We start from the raw sequence: 17,222 nt of genomic DNA on the forward strand, positions 1-17,222 counted from the left end.
TGGACGGCGGTGGACAGCGGTAGACAGCGGTGGACAGCAGTGGACAGTGGTGGACGGCGGTGGACGGCGGTGGACGGCGGTGGACGCTGAGATACTCACGAGTCCCGGGTCATCCTGGAGTCGGTTCACAGGACAATCTGGACGAATCCACGGTGAGACGCTGCCGGAGGAGGAATCACTTCTGGTTCTTCCACTTTCTCCACGGAGTGACTGAGCAGCTGAGGCCGGCGGGGGACCGGAGGACTGCAGGGGGTGGGGGTGACGGTGGGGGACGGGGGGCGGGGGACGGGGGGGGGGGACACGTCATCACCCACCACCTCTCCACATTCCCCCGCTGCTCCCAGCTCTCTGGAGCCAAGGCTAAATGTGGAGCAGCTGGCCAGGGGTATGTGAGGGGGGCAAGAATCCTCCAGCCGGGGCTGCTGGAAGTATATCTGCCCCAAAAATAGACATTTACCCCCCCGACTCCTCCCCCCCCCCCACCCCTCCCCCCCCGGCTGGCGTCAGACCTGGCACCAGGAGCAGAGCGTGTGTCAGGACGCAACAATGCCGGCTTTCCTCCTTCCAGTATCGCATTCCGACGCTTCCAAAGAAGGACTGGAGGAACCGTCACTCCAGAACCCAGGACGGAACGACGGACCACTTCCACCGGCCACAGTCTCAATCCTGAACACATTCCTGAACACCTTCCTGAACACTTTCCTGAAGAACCTTCCTGAACACTTTCCTGAAGAACCTTCCTGAACACGTTCCTGAACACTTTCCTGAAGAACCTTCCTGAACACGTTCCTGAACACTTTCCTGAAGAACCTTCCTGAACACTTTCCTGAACACTTTCCTGAAGAACCTTCCTGAACACTTTCCTGAACACTTTCCTGAAGAACCTTCCTGAACACTTTCCTGAAGAACCTTCCTGAACACTTTCCTGAAGAACCTTCCTGAACACTTTCCTGAACACTTTCCTGAAGAACCTTCCTGAACACTTTCCTGAAGAACCTTCCTGAACACTTTCCTGAACACTTTCCTGAAGAAACTTCCTGAACACTTTCCTGAACACTTTCCTGAAGAACCTTCCTGAACACTTTCCTGAAGAACCTTCCTGAACACTTTCCTGAACACTTTCCTGAAGAACCTTCCTGAACACCTTCCTGAACACTTTCCTGAAGAACCTTCCTGAACACTTTCCTGAAGAACCTTCCTGAACACCTTCCTGAACACCTTCCTGAACACTTTCCTGAAGAACCTTCCTGAACACTTTCCTGAACACTTTCCTGAAGAACCTTCCTGAACACTTTCCTGAAGAACCTTCCTGAACACTTTCCTGAAGAACCTTCCTGAACACCTTCCTGAACACCTTCCTGAACACCTTCCTGAACACTTTCCTGAAGAACCTTCCTGAACACTTTCCTGAACACTTTCCTGAAGAACCTTCCTGAACACTTTCCTGAACACTTTCCTGAACACTTTCCTGAAGAACCTTCCTGAACACTTTCCTGAAGAACCTTCCTGAACACTTTCCTGAACACTTTCCTGAAGAACCTTCCTGAACACTTTCCTGAACACTTTCCTGAAGAACCTTCCTGAACACCTTCCTGAACACTTTCCTGAAGAACCTTCCTGAACACTTTCCTGAAGAACCTTCCTGAACCCCTTCCTGAAGAACCTTCCTGAACACCTTCCTGAACACTTTCCTGAAGAACCTTCCTGAACACTTTCCTGAACACTTTCCTGAAGAACCTTCCTGAACACCTTCCTGAACACTTTCCTGAAGAACCTTCCTGAACACTTTCCTGAAGAACCTTCCTGAACCCCTTCCTGAAGAACCTTCCTGAAGAACCTTCCTGAACACTTTCCTGAAGAACCTTCCTGAACACTTTCCTGAAGAACCTTCCTGAACCCCTTCCTGAAGAACCTTCCTGAAGAACCTTCCTGAACACTTTCCTGAAGAACCTTCCTGAACCCCTTCCTGAAGAACCTTCCTGAACACTTTCCTGAAGAACCTTCCTGAACACTTTCCTGAAGAACCTTCCTGAACACTTTCCTGAAGAACCTTCCTGAACACTTTCCTGAAGAACCTTCCTGAACACTTTCCTGAAGAACCTTCCTGAACACTTTCCTGAAGAACCTTCCTGAACCCCTTCCTGAAGAACCTTCCTGAAGAACCTTCCTGAACACTTTCCTGCTGACACAGAAAGAACAAGAAGTTGGAGGACATCTCGGATTCAGATGTGGAAGACAATGAAGAAGAGAGAGGAAGACTGAGGAAGAAGAGAAAGAAGGAGAGAGGAGGAAGTAGAGAGAGGAAGAAGAGAGAGGAGGAAGAGAGAGGAAGAAGAGAAAGAAGGAGAGAGGAGGAAGTAGAGAGGAAGAAGAGAGAGGAAGAAGAGAGAGGAAGACTCTTGCTATCTGGTCCGAAGACCTTCCATTTTGGTTGTCTGTCGCTCCCCATTAGCCACGAGCTAACTCGCCGAGCCGCTACGAGATAAAGGGGCGGGACTTCCACTTTTGGTCCAGACCAATCAGTGAGCTGTATTTTCTTCTTCACGTCCTCTCTGGTTGTTGTTTGTTTCAGGCCACAGCGCCCCCTAGCAGCAGCTGGAGGAACTGCAGGAGGTTTGATCTGGTTTCTAGAGTGGAAGTGAACGAACCAAATGAAGGGGTTAACACCCCCCCCCCCACACACACACACACACACACCCACACACACACACACACACACACACACACCTCCAGGAAATCCTACACGTGTGGAGATTTTCGCGTTCAGATGAACTCGCCACTAAAAATACTTTTCAACTGAAGTCAGGAGCTTCAGGTCGGCCGGAGACACACAAACCCTGGCTGCAGTCCAGAACCGGACCTGGAGTCCATCCAGGGTGGGACAAAGGGAGGCTTGTTCTCTGTGAGGGGGGAGTCAATCCCATCACACAGGACATCAGCCGTCCCACACACACACACACACACACACACACACACACACACACACACACACACACACACACACACACACACACACACACACACACACACACACACACACACACACACACACACACACACACACACACACACACACACACACACACACACACACACACACACACACACACACACACACACACGCTTGTGTCCAGCAGAGGTCACAGGTCCAACATGTCTCCTCACAGGAAGCAGGACAGCCTGTCATGTTTGCTGGACTGACTTTCTGCGTCGGCCTCAGAAATACTGGAGTCGTCTGCAGATTCCTCATCTGGGGGTTTCATGTTTCTTCACACTGACCCAAATACCAACAAGCCCGTTCAGGATTTTCCTTCGTCTCCCTGCACCCCCCCCCCCCCCACCCCCCGTCTCCCCCCGTCTCCCCCGTCCCGCTGAACTACAATCAAACCGCTCCCTTCAACTTTAACGTTGGCGGTATAGAAAGCGTTGGCAGAGGACGGCGTCGTCTTCTGCTCGTCCGTCTTCCTGTCCGGCTGATGGAAGACGTGTGTGTCTGACGGTGTTTCACAGGAATGTGTACGAACGTTTTCCCTGGAAGTGTCTGTTCCAGGAGGGAGAGTGTGTTTCCAGATGTCCAAACTGTCTTATCTGTCTCTTAGTCTCTCTGTCTCTTATTGTTCATCCACACAACGAGGAATACGCCCCCCCAGCCTTCTGTCCAAATCCGTCCACACGTCACTCTGAACTGGGCGCAACGAGGCTTCAGGGCATGTAGTACACATGTAGTACACATGTAGTACACATGTAGTACACACACCAGGCCTTTAGGGGCGCTGTGACTCACCAAACAAACCAAAAATGCAGAAGAAGTCAGAGCACATAGAACTTTATAACTAGATTCCTCCTCATAAACATAGATATAAACACTGGACGCCGTACGGCTTGTCAGCGCTTGTTGACGCAACGTGTCAACAGCGCCGCCATCTTGGAGAGGTCCCCTGCTCCAGCTACACATAAAGACCCCCCCCCCATCCTCATTTCTCTCCTCATGTCCCCCTTTAGTCTCCTTGTCCCCCCCCAATCGAGTCCTGGTCTCCTCAGTTCACCTCTCATGCTAATGGACCATTGAAGTGGTCGCCATGGTGACGTACTTTCCATCCCATTGAGGAGAGAGCAGCACAAAGGAGGATCCAGCGCATGGCTCGGCATGACAAGCACTCCAGAGCTCTCCAGATGTTTCCATTTGTGTGTGTGTGTGTGTGTGTGTGTGTGTGTGTCACACAACAGCAGGAAGTAATTAACCGTCTCCGTCTCCAGGCACTTTTCCACATTTCCAGAATCCAGTGAGTCAAAATGAGTCGGAGTTCCTGCTCCAATCCTGATTCACCACAACAAAACACAGCGAGGAACAAGTAGAGTCACGAGAGTGAATCCACAGCCTCGTCTTTATTTTGCTTTGTTGCTCCAGAAAAGTGATTTCTGGGTGAAAGGCGGCAGATCGTTGTGTCAGCACGAACCTCTCTTCGAGACGTTTAGACCCCGTGCAGACGTTAGCGCCTCCTGCCTCCAGGTACGGAGCGGCGCAGTCTGTGTGAGTGCAGTTGGTTGTTTGCAGGAAGAGAAAGGCGCTGACTCGGCGGTCCAGCTCGTCCTCTGAATCACTGTGACCGTCGATGTGCAGACGCTCGCCAAGCGGCCGGTCGGCGTTACCGACGACAGCGGAGTGAACGGTCTTCACACGGACACTTCGCAGGGACACGTCAGGGTAAACACTCGGGGAGGCGAGACTCTGCCTTTAGAGCCGACTGTGTTTGTCTGAACGCCGTCATCACAGTGAGGCAGGTCAGCAGCATGCTGGTCTGGACAGAGAATCACCTCACGATACCCTCAACGTGGCTCACCATACCCTCAACGTGGCTCATGATACCTTAAACATGGGTCACGATACCTGAAACATGGGTCACGATACCCTCAACATGGCTCATGATACCCTCAACATGGCTCACGATACCCTCAACATGGCTCACGATACCTGAAACATGGCTCACGATACCCTCAACATGGCTCACGATACCCTCAACATGGCTCACGATACCCTCAACATGGCTCACGATACCTGAAACATGGCTCACGATACCTGAAACATGGCTCACGATACCTGAAACATGGCTCACGACACCCTCAACATGGTTCACGATACCCTCAACATGGCTCACGATACCCTCAACATGGCTCACGATACCCTCAACATGGCTCACGATACCCTCAACATGGCTCACGATACCCTCAACATGGCTCACGGTACCCTGAACATGACTCACGGTACCCTGAACATGACTCACGGTACCCTGAACATGACTCACGGTACCCTGAACATGACTCACGATACCCTCAACATGGCTCACGATACCTGAAACATGGCTCACGATACCCTCAACATGGCTCATGATACCCTCAACATGGCTCACGATACCCTCAACATGGCTCACGATACCTGAAACATGGCTCACGATACCTGAAACATGGCTCACGATACCTGAAACATGGCTCACGACACCCTCAACATGGTTCACGATACCCTCAACATGGCTCACGATACCCTCAACATGGCTCACGATACCCTCAACATGGCTCACGATACCCTCAACATGGCTCACGATACCCTCAACATGGCTCACGGTACCCTGAACATGACTCACGGTACCCTGAACATGACTCACGGTACCCTGAACATGACTCACGGTACCCTGAACATGACTCACGGTACCCTGAACATGACTCACGATACCCTCAACATGGCTCACGATACCCTCAACATGGCTCACGATACCCTCAACATGGCTCACGATACCCTCAACATGGCTCACGATACCCTCAACATGGCTCACGATACCCTCAACATGGCTCACGATACCCTCAACATGGCTCACGATACCCTCAACATGGCTCACGATACCCTCAACATGGCTCACGATACCCTCAACATGGCTCACGATACCCTCAACATGGCTCACGATACCCTCAACATGGCTCACGATACCCTCAACATGGCTCACGATACCCTCAACATGGCTCACGATACAGCGACAGTTGATATATTGTAAGACAAAAGGTAAGCCACGATACACGCAACTGAAAAATACAGAATGTATCTGTTTCCGGCCATTTTACCCCCGTACAGAGTCCCACTCAGTCCCTGAACGCCACCCTGTGGGGTCACTGGGTACTGCCGCTGGGGACCCGGCAGCAGGGTCCAGAGGCCTTACAGTGAACAAATGAACATACCGACGTTCTGCGGCGGCGCCTCGGTACTTCCTGTTGGAGGAAGTACGGCGGTACATCGCCGTCCTGGTCGGGCTCGGCGGTGAACGGCGAGGCTTCGCTCACACACACACAGAGACGGCGCGATCGGATCGGAGCCACGAGGAACTGGCGGCGTTGCCAGCGTGAGACTATAACCGGCGGCAAGCTGCTGGCGTGGGCGTGAGAACGATGGAGGGGACGGTGAGGCTGGAGCAGAAACAACAGATGAATGAACGGAGAGGAAGGAGTGAAGCAGAACATCTGCTGGTGAAAAGACGAGAAGAAGAACACAGGTTCCCGACAGCAGAGGGCTGGAGTGGATAATGTGTCCAATACTTTTAATGTGGCGAGACGGAATCTGTCAACGGCAAAATCTCCACAATAAAATAAAACGGTGTTTCCGGCAGGACGGAGTCCGTCTCACTTCCTCGTCTCGTCTCGTCTCGTCTCGTCTCGTCTCTATCAGGCGAGAAACGACAGAAGGACGAGATGAAAACTCAAACAGACTCGTCTGGTCGAGACGGAACCGAGAGGAGCCTCGTTGTTTACAGGTAAACAAACACAACAAACAAAGTCGGTGTTTAATATTTAGTCACGACGACACGACGTCACGCAGGTCGACTCTATGACATCGCGCACACACACACACACACACACACACACACACACACACACACACACACACACACACACACACACACACACACACACACACACACACACACACACACACACACACACACACACACACACACACACACACACACACACACACACACACACACACACAGAGAAACAGTATACTTCATGTGAAAACAGCTGACACGGCAATGTTTTGCGTGTCGAATCGCAGGAAGTGAAGGTCTGGAAGGATTCTCTCTCTCTCTCTCTCTCTCCATCTCTCTCTCTCTCTCTCTCTCCATCTCTCTCTCTCTCTCTCTCTCTCTCTCTCAGAGAACAAAGGGAGTCTCTGGGGAAACCTGGTCTGGTGACGGAGGTATTTGTTGAGGAGGAGCTCTGATCACCACTAGTACTTCACTAGTACTTCACTAGTACTTCACTAGTACTTCATTATTACATTATACTTCACTAGTACTTCATTATTACATTATACTTCACTAGTACTTCATTATTACATTATACTTCACTAGTACTTCATTATTACATTATACTTCATTAGTACTTCATTATTACATTATACTTCATTAGTACTTCATTATTACATTATACTTCACTAGTACGATCATTATTACATTATACTTCACTAGTACTTCATTATTACATTATACTTCACTAGTACTTCATTATTACATTATACTTCACTAGTACTTCATTATTACATTATACTTCACTAGTACTTCATTATTACATTATACTTCACTAGTACTTCATTATTACATTATACTTCACTAGTACTTCATTATTACATTATACTTCATTAGTACTTCATTATTACATTATACTTCACTAGTACTTCATTATTACATTATACTTCACTAGTACTTCATTATTACATTATACTTCATTAGTACTTCATTATTACATTATACTTCATTAGTACTTCATTATTACATTATACTTCACTAGTACGATCATTATTACATTATACTTCACTAGTACTTCATTATTACATTATACTTCACTAGTACTTCATTATTACATTATACTTCACTAGTACTTCATTATTACATTATACTTCATTAGTACTTCATTATTACATTATACTTCACTAGTACTTCATTATTACATTATACTTCATGAGCTGTCGAGCTTCATCACGGCCTCCTGCTGGCAAATCACTCGTGACGCCGCCGCCGCATAACGTTTCCAAGTGGCTAAAGCAACAAACGAGAGAGAGAGAGAGAGAGAGAGAGAGAGAGAGAGAGAGAGAGAGAGAGAGAGGGATGGATGGAGAGAACAGACGACAAGCCTCAGGGCTCATTAATATCTCCCTCCAATCAGCCTGAGCTTTTATTCTGAAGACGACAGGAAGTGCCGTCCTCCTGCTGCAGCGGGATTCAACAGGGAAACGTCAAACACGTCTTGTAACGACAAAGACGGAGTCGTCTAAAGTGTTTACTTCCTGTTCACTTCCTGTCTACTTCTTGTCTACTACCTGTCCACTTCCTGTCCATTTCCTGTCCACTTCCTGTCTACTTCCTGTCTACTTCCTGTCTACTTCCTGTCTCCTTCCTGTCTACTTCCTGTCTACTTCCTGTCTACTTTGTGTCTACTTCCTGTCTACTTCCTCTCTACTTTATGTCTACTTTCTGTCCACTTCCTGTCTACTTCCTGTCTCCTTCGTGTCTACTTCGTGTCTACTTCCTGTCTACTTCCTGTCCACTTCCTGTCTACTTCCTGTCTACTTCCTGTCTACGTCTTGTCTACTTTCTCTCTACTTCCTGTCTACTTCCTGTCTACTTCCTGTCTACGTCTTGTCTACTTTCTCTCTACTTCCTGTCTACTTCCTGTCTACGTCTTGTCTACTTTCTCTCTACTTCCTGTCTACTTCCTGTCTACGTCTTGTCTACTTTCTCTCTACTTCCTGTCTACTTCCTGTCTACTTCCTGTACACTTCCTGTCTACTTCCTGTACACTTCCTGTCTACTTCCTGTCCACTTCCTGTCTACTTCCTGTCTACTTCCTGTCTACGTTAATATTCTTAAAACTAAATTGTTCCTGAAACTGATCCTGGGTCTGGAGCAGCAAAAAGCAGAAAAACACATCGTTCAGCTCCGTTCTAGTGAAGAACCCTCTGATGTTTTGTCTGTGAAGTCCTTCCCTTGTATCAGCCGAGTTACTGTGACTTTTATTTTGAAAGTTACAGTCAAGGTCTCCCCTTGTCGGTTCTAATCGGTCCGAGGCCGTTCTGTGGGACCGACGGCGGCGTGACGCTGACGAGCCCTTCAGTGATGTCAGAGTGGGTTAGAGTGACGCTTCACCTCGTCTGCTTCTCAGAGCAGAGCAGAACTCGGTTCTCCGACACGCTGCAGGAGAACTACCAGCTCTAGAACACTGACTGCTCTAGAACACTACCAGCTCTAGAACACTACTACCTCTAGAACACTGACTGCTCTAGAACACTAACTGTTCTAGAACACTACCAGCTCTAGAACACTGACTGTTCTAGAACACTGACTGCTCTAGAACACTACCAGCTCTAGAACACTGACTGTTCTAGAACACTAACTGCTCTAGAACACTACCAGCTCTAGAACACTGACTGCTCTAGAACACTACAAGCTCTAGAACACTACAAGCTCTAGAACACTGGCTGCTCTAGAACACTGACTGCTCTAGAACACTAACTGATCTAGAACACTGACTGCTCTTGAACACTACCAGCTCTAGAACACTGACTGCTCTAGAACACTAACTGATCTAGAACACTAACAGCTCTAGCACACTGACTGCTCTAGAACACTACCAGCTCTAGAACACTAACAGCTCTAGAAAAAAAACTACCAGCTCTAGAACACTACCAGCTCTAGAACACTACCAGCTCTAGAACACTGGCTGCTCTAGAACACTGACTGCTCTAGAACACTAACTGATCTAGAACACTACCAGCTCTAGAACACTGACTGCTCTAGAACACTAACAGCTCTAGAACACTGACTGCTCTAGAACACTGACTGCTCTAGAACACTACCAGCTCTAGAACACCACCAGCTCTAGAACTACCAGCTCTAGAACACTACCAGCTGCAGGAGAACACTACCAGCTCTAGAACAACCACCAGTTCTAGGAGAACACCACCAGCTGCAGGAGAACTCTACCCCCCCCCCCCCCCCTCCAGAAACCAGAAACCAGCAGCCAGCGCGGCGGCGGTGAGGCCTGAGCGATGACTCAGCTGGCGGCAGACAGCTGACGTGACAATATGGCGTCTGTCCGGAGGTGAACAGGTGCGGCGGCGCGGCGGCGGTGGGCGGAGCCAGGATGAGGAGAACAAGGTGTGGTTGGCGAGACGGAGGGTTTCGTGACTTCGTCTGGATTCAGAGACTCGACGTGTGAATCAGTAAAACAAGACTCGTTTCAACATATTCAGCAAATTTGACTTTTCTCTGATTGTGTGTTTTTTTTTTTTAACCTTTGAGGCTGAGAAGGTTGTTTGTTTATTTATTCGTATGTATTTTACCGTCTTTTTGCAAAAACTCTCAAAAACCCAACTGGCATGAAATCATCAGGATGATTTGTCGTCATTCAAGAATCAATAAATTAGATTTTGAGACGTTAGCGGCTAAACGTTTCCAGCTAAATCCCCCAAAAATGATCCCGTACAAAGCGGGTGAGAGGAGATCAGCCTCTGTTGCCATGGAGACGCTCCCTGCTCAGTGTTCCACACTGTGACGTCGCCACCTCACGGGCTAGCTGGCGTCGACACGAGCTAGCTGGAGATGCTAACTGGGTTGCAAAAAACAAGTGCTGCAGGTCCGTCGTGTTCTACCGAGTGTAGCTCTAGATTCCTGGTCAGATCAAATCCCCTCCGTGACACAAAGCGACCGACTTCGGAGACCGCGGTGGATTAGCGTTAGCATGCAGCAGGAGGTTTTTTACTTTAGCCAAAACCTCAAGCGTCAGACTGAAAGGAGGAACTTCCAACAGTGAAACTTTCACTGGAAGTTCCTCTAGAGTCTCTTTCAGAGCTTCTCTGGATGCCGGCGTGAGGACGGGGCGAGGACCGTGAGGACTGTGAGGGACAGAGGACATGAAAAGACACAAGAGTTGAGCTTTTTGATTGAAGAGCAAAGATTCTACTGAACCACAATCTGAGTCAGAGGCTCCAGCAGCTGGAATCAATCTGGAGCTGAGTCACAGGGAGCAGGTCCTCATGCTACATGTCCTCATGCTACATGTCCTCACCATGCAGGTCCTCACCATGCAGGTCTTCACCATGCAGGTCCTCACCATGCAGGTCCTCACCATGCAGGTCCTCACGCTGCAGGTCCTCACCATGCAGGTCCTCACGCTGCATGTCCTCACCATGCAGGTCCTCACCATGCAGGTCCTCACCATGCAGGTCCTCACCATGCAGGTCCTCACCATGCAGGTCCCTGTCCTAATGTCTCAGTTGACACCCAGACACACATGTCCACCATGACCATGTTACACAACCAGCAGTCTGATCCTCCTGGAGGATTAAAGAGCCGCGCAAAAGTCCAATAGTGACATTATTCTGACTTTAATCCACGATTCTGAGGATAAATCTCAATAAAATCATTTTAAGACTCGTGTGTGTGTGTGTGGGGCTCTCATGTAACTTTGAATGGTGTGTGTGTGTGTGTGTGTGCTGCATGAGAATGAACCGTGCATCATCATCATCATCATCACCACCATCATCATCATCATCACCACCATCATCATCATCATCATCATCTGCATGTTGAACCGCAGTAACGCCGATGTTTTGGACGAACGGACTCACCTCATGGTCGGTGCTGCCCGGACCGAGATCAAACGGAGATCAAAGAGATCAATCAGAGATCAATCAGAGGCGGACGTGATCCGACGTGTCCCTCCACAGAACTTCTCTCCAGTTGGAACTCCCGCGGCGAGGAGGAGGAGAAAAAAAACCCCAAAAAACCAAGCAGATTCCCCCAAAAAAAAGAAAAAAAAAAAAAAAAAAAAAAGAAACTGGTATTCCAACACTACATGATCCGGGGGGGTGCGGGGGCTCCGGGAGGGGGGGTGTGTGGGGGCGCTGAGGCGGACTGGAGGCAGCGGGGAGAGCAGACGTGTTTTTCGGGGACTTGATCGTGAAGCTCCGCGGTCGCTGCGGCTCTGCCGCTGGCTGCAGCGCGTGGTGCGTTCAGGGACCCACTGGAAGGGACACCACTGCAACACGCACACGCACACACACACACACAGTGGGTTGATGTTGCTAGGTTACAGCCCGTGTTGCGTTCAATGGTCCGGCACAATGTCGGGATTATGTAAACCTGGTGAGTTTTTCCTTTTTTTTGGTTTGTTTGTTTGTTTTGTTTTGTTTTGTTTCGGGTGTTTTTCGTGTCTCGTGCCATCTGCGGGCTCAACGTGTGAATAAACTAATAAAACAGTGTTTCCATAAAAACAGAGAATTGTTTTATCAGAAACGGCACGACGCCGTGTGAAAAAACACTCTGAACTGCCCACATGGAGGGAACCTGTATGAACATGTATGTTTTAATATAGGTTTTAATATATGTGACATATATAAAATTGGCCGTTTTCCTATATTGTATGTACATAAATGCACATATATGTGCAAACAGGTACCTATATAGGTACATATACAGTATGCACGTATATGTGTACATAATCGCGCATATATGTACACATATACGTGCATACAGGTACCTATATAGGTACATATACAGTATGCATGTATATATGTGTGCATATATGCACATATATGTTCTTCTTGCATAATTGTTTTTTAGTTAGTTCTTAGTTTTTGCCTTGATCATGTATGACAGTTGCCAAAGTGAGATATGGGCTATATATATATACACACACACACACACACACACACACACACACACACACACACACACGCACACACACTATGTAAATAGTATTTGAGGTAGCACTTGTTTGTATTACTTTTGTATATAGAATGTATTGTTCATTTTCACACATCTTTGGAATTGTTTACTGTTTTATATTGTTTATCTGCACTGCCTTAAATAAATAATTAAAAAAATAACTATTCGCATTAAAATTTCAGAGAAGGTTTCTCATCGTCCAAGGACCAAGGAGCTTTTCTGGGTATTTAGCAGGAAGAACATCCAGGTGACGTCATTAGAACCTTCCTCATCCACCTTCTGCTCGTATATGATGTGTTTCATTCATGTGCTCGTCACAATTCTTTCGTTTTCCAGTATTTTGGCATTAAGAGACAGAAATAGACGCGATGCAACCGTCTGGACTTTACTGTGACATCGAACATGAACAACTTCCGCTGCTTCTGTTGCTGTTTTACCCCTTTTTTTCTTCTTATAATGCTAATAATCTGTTCTGAATTCAGCTGGCGTTCATTAGTAATATAGCTGAACTTTGCTGCCATCTAGTGGACAGACTGTGAAATCCTCGTAGGTTCAAATCCATCAAACTGTGTTTTTAGAGCACAAATATTAATGTCAAAATGCCCTATATTAAAAGTACGGTGGCCCTGAAGTGCAGACCACAACAACAAATCACTAAACACAACAACAAATTGAAAAACACAACAGCTGTTGTGGTCTGCACTTCAGGGCCACCGTATATAAAAGCCCTACCGCAACCCACAATTAAAACAAAAAATCCTACACACGAACAATACAAACAAAAGCGTAAAAACAAACAAATGTAAAAAAAACAGGCATCAACCAGGTTCGGGAAAAACATTGAGAGTATGATTTAACTTAATAAAATTTTTTAATAAAATATAATAATTAATAATTAATAAAATGATACCCGCATAATAAAATACTCAATCTAAACCAGCAAAAGAAGAAATGTTTTATTGAAACGTGTTTAAAAGCGGCTTTTCCGGTTCCGACGTGACGTCATCACCCCGCGCCGGCGCTGATGTGGTCTTCTGAAGTGAGCTCAGCTCGGCAGTCGGAGCTCACGTTTCTCTCGATATCGGAGTAACGCCGCCGGTTGGAGTAATGCCGTACTACCAGACCTGGGAGGAGTTCGCCCGCGCGGCGGAGAAACTGTACCTGACGGAACCCATGAAGGTGAAACTCTCCCTGAACCGGCTGTTAGCACGTTAGCTCCCGGGCTAACGGCGCGTCGCCCGCTCTCCGTCTGGACGTCCTGGACTCAACACGTTTGTTTTGTTTGTTTTTCTGTTGTTGTGTTTACAGGTCCGGGTGGTCCTCAAGTACAGACACTGCGATGGGAACCTTTGTATTAAAGTCACCGACAACGTGGTGGTAAGACTGTTGTTTCATCCTTTTTTAGTAGAAACACCAGCAGGAGGTCGTTAAAGTGACTGACGGTCTGAAGGACCGCGAGACTGGACGATCTGGCGTTTTAATATAAAGTTAAAGAATATTCTGTGGTTCAGCAGTAATACTTCTGCCCATATAAAATAAAAAAAACAAAACATATAAAAACAGCAGACAGGTGGAACGATGGGGAATGAATTGATTTGATTTTGTTGTAAAGTTGCTAATAGGAACAGAAAACACAAGCTTTATCTTCTCTGTTCCTTTTTGTTCATGTGTGGATGACAAATATATATATATATATATATATATGGCAAAGACTTAACATGAACAAATAAATAAATAATAATAATTATTAAAAGGACTGTTACTACGGTAACCATGGTTTGAGGCGTTGGGACGTCCAGACGGTCAGTTTTTGTAAAAGACGGCTGATAAAATCGAGGATGTTTCTCAAAGCCTCTAAAATATATATATATATATATATAACGTCTCGTTTTGCCTGAATTCGTCTTTTTTTCGCCGAAATGTAGTGAATTATCGTGTGAACAAGTCGTAGCTGACTTCCTGTTTAGTATCAAGCCGAGTAACGAGCGACGTGATTGGTCGAGAGATACCGTGCGTGTCGGTAGGTTTCTGAAAGACGGCCTCTGATTGGTCGGTAATTCTCTGACTCATCGTGGTGCGTTCAAGTGTCGAAGCACGGGGGAGGAATCTCCACCTCCCGTTCTGCTGGCAGTGCACCGAGGAGCCTCCAGGGGGCGGCGCTCCGAGAACCGAGTGGTTCCGTGGTGCAGGAGGTCAGAGTGAAACCATCCCCGGTGTGAAGAAGAGAACCGGTCAGAGACGGAACCCTGTGGAACCTTGTGGAACTCCTCCTGGGGGGGTTTAGCTCCAGTCTGTCCCCCTTGATGACTTCCTGTCCCCCTGGATGACTTCCTGTCCCCCTTGACGACTTCCTGTCCCCCTTAACGCCTTCCTGTCCCCCTTGACGACTTCCTGTCCCCCTTGACGACTTCCTGTCCCCCTTAACGCCTTCCTGTCCCCCTTGACGACTTCCTGTCCCCCTTGACGACTTCCTGTCCCCCTTGACGACTTCCTGTCCCCCTTGACGACTTCCTGTCCCCCTTAACGACTTCCTGTCCCCCGCAGTGTCTGCAGTACAAGACGGACCAGGCGCAGGACGTGAAGAAGATCGAGAAGCTCCACGGGAAGCTGATGAGGCTGATGGTTTCCAAGGAGACGCACAGCGGCGCCATGGAGACGGACTGAAGGAGGGCGGGGCGCCAGCAGGGGGCGGCGTGGGGGCTGCTGCCCATCGTCTTTTCCTTCTTCACCAGATTAAGTTTGTCAAACCTGCAGATTATTTAAAAAAAAAAAAAAAAAAAAAAAAAAAACCCAAATCCGGTTTACCGGGCGCCTTAATCCCGGCGTGTGGCGGCGCGGCGCCTTACGGCGGCCGCAGGGCAGCGGAGGAACACTTTGATTGGTTTAGAAGACGCTGCCGTTAATTCTTTTTTTTTTTTTTAAGCGGATGAAGGAAAAAAAAGGCAGTGAAGAGATTTTCTTTCTTTTCTTTTTTTTTTTTAAATCTTTGTAACGAGTTTACGGTGTTTGGCTGGACCGTCAGCCGAGGGGGCGGGGCTTATGGTCACATGAATGAAGCTGGTTTAGCACAGAGGTGGACACACACACACACACACACACTAAATATCAATAAACTTTCCACCCGTTAGTCTGTCCTTTATTCTTCTTTACTTAACTGTTGGATTTTTAAAGAAATCAGTAGAAATCAAACATTTTCCACATGAAACATTAAAAACTAAATAAAGACGTTATTATAAATTAACCATTCTTTTCTCACGTTCACTTTTATTTCCTGTAAAAGTTTTTTTTTTTTTTTTTTAAAGCAACTTTTGAGTTTATTTTTGATTCGACTGGCGCTTTGCAAACTCTTTAGTATTTCAAAATACCTTTTTATCCATATTTAATCAGAATGCAGGTTAAACTGCAGGTCGGAGCGGCGGGTTCAGTAGAACCTCCTCCTCCTGCTCCTGCTCCTGCTCCTCCTCCTCCTCACTCTCGTGTGACCAAACGTGATTTCATGCAGTCAGAATTCATGAAATGTTGCTGCAGCAGGTTGAGCCTTTAATCCTGCAGCTCCTCTAATCTGCTCTCCAAATGTCAAATCTGATAAACAACTGCAAGTGAACTCTCCGTTTATCGCCCAGTAAAACCAGCGTCGCTGCTTTTTTTAGTTCTTGAGAATAATCGTGAATTTTATTTGTATTGAACTTTACATTGTTGATTCTAATAAAATTAATTGTGACGTGATGGAAGTGGTTCAAAACTAAATCAAATCCACTTAGACGACATGAAGAGTCCACATGTAGTTTGATTGATGTAATTATAATTATTATAAAATATCTTTTTAAAAAGTGGTTTGTTTACATAAAAAGAGTATTTAGGGAGTATTTTTGTTGTATTACATATATGGATCTATTACATATAAATACAAAATATAATTTTTTAATATTTTTATTTTTTCTCATTTCACTTACTGATTATCATGAATAAAACAAATCAAAAAATATCTATAATCTTTCATTTTTTCTCATTTATATATATATATATATAAATATATATATATATATAAAGTGGAATCACGTGAGTCGTTTACAGGTGTGACGTTCACTCACAAAAAAAAATACAAAAATCCACAAACCTTTAAAACGTCGTCTGACTTTAACTTTCGCCGTATGTCTGCGCCGTCTGAGAGCCAGCCTGGCCAGAACTACATTTCCCATCATGCCCCGGGGCCTCAGCCGGTCCACGGTGAGTCCAGTGTCCGGAGCTCCGAGGGGAGAAGCGGAATCCCAGACCTCTTCTCCAGGAGAGGCTCCAGGGTCTCCAGGTGAGTCTCCAGGGTCTCCAGGTGGGTCTCCAGGAGAGGCTCCAGGTGAGTCTCCAGGGTCTCCAGGTAAAGACACACCTGAAGGTGTCACCTGCTGACTGCTTCAAACTGTCAACATGTTTCCCTCAGTGTGTTTGTGTTCTATTGAA

General features: G+C 47.0%; 1 protein-coding gene across 1 annotated transcript; it reads left to right on the forward strand.

Annotated features, from left to right (window-relative positions):
- Positions 1-13,787: 13,787 nt before the first annotated feature.
- Positions 13,788-15,901, forward strand: srp9 (signal recognition particle 9). Its single transcript, XM_080514345.1, has 3 exons — positions 13,788-13,946; positions 14,076-14,144; positions 15,312-15,901. The coding sequence occupies exons 1-3, from the start codon at positions 13,875-13,877 to the stop codon at positions 15,429-15,431; spliced, it is 261 nt and encodes an 86-aa protein (XP_080370471.1). The 5' UTR covers positions 13,788-13,874; the 3' UTR covers positions 15,432-15,901.
- The last annotated feature ends 1,321 nt before the right edge of the window (positions 15,902-17,222 follow it).

This window comes from Blennius ocellaris (assembly GCF_963422515.1).
Source record: "Blennius ocellaris genome assembly, chromosome: 18".
NCBI lineage: Eukaryota > Metazoa > Chordata > Actinopteri > Blenniiformes > Blenniidae > Blennius > Blennius ocellaris.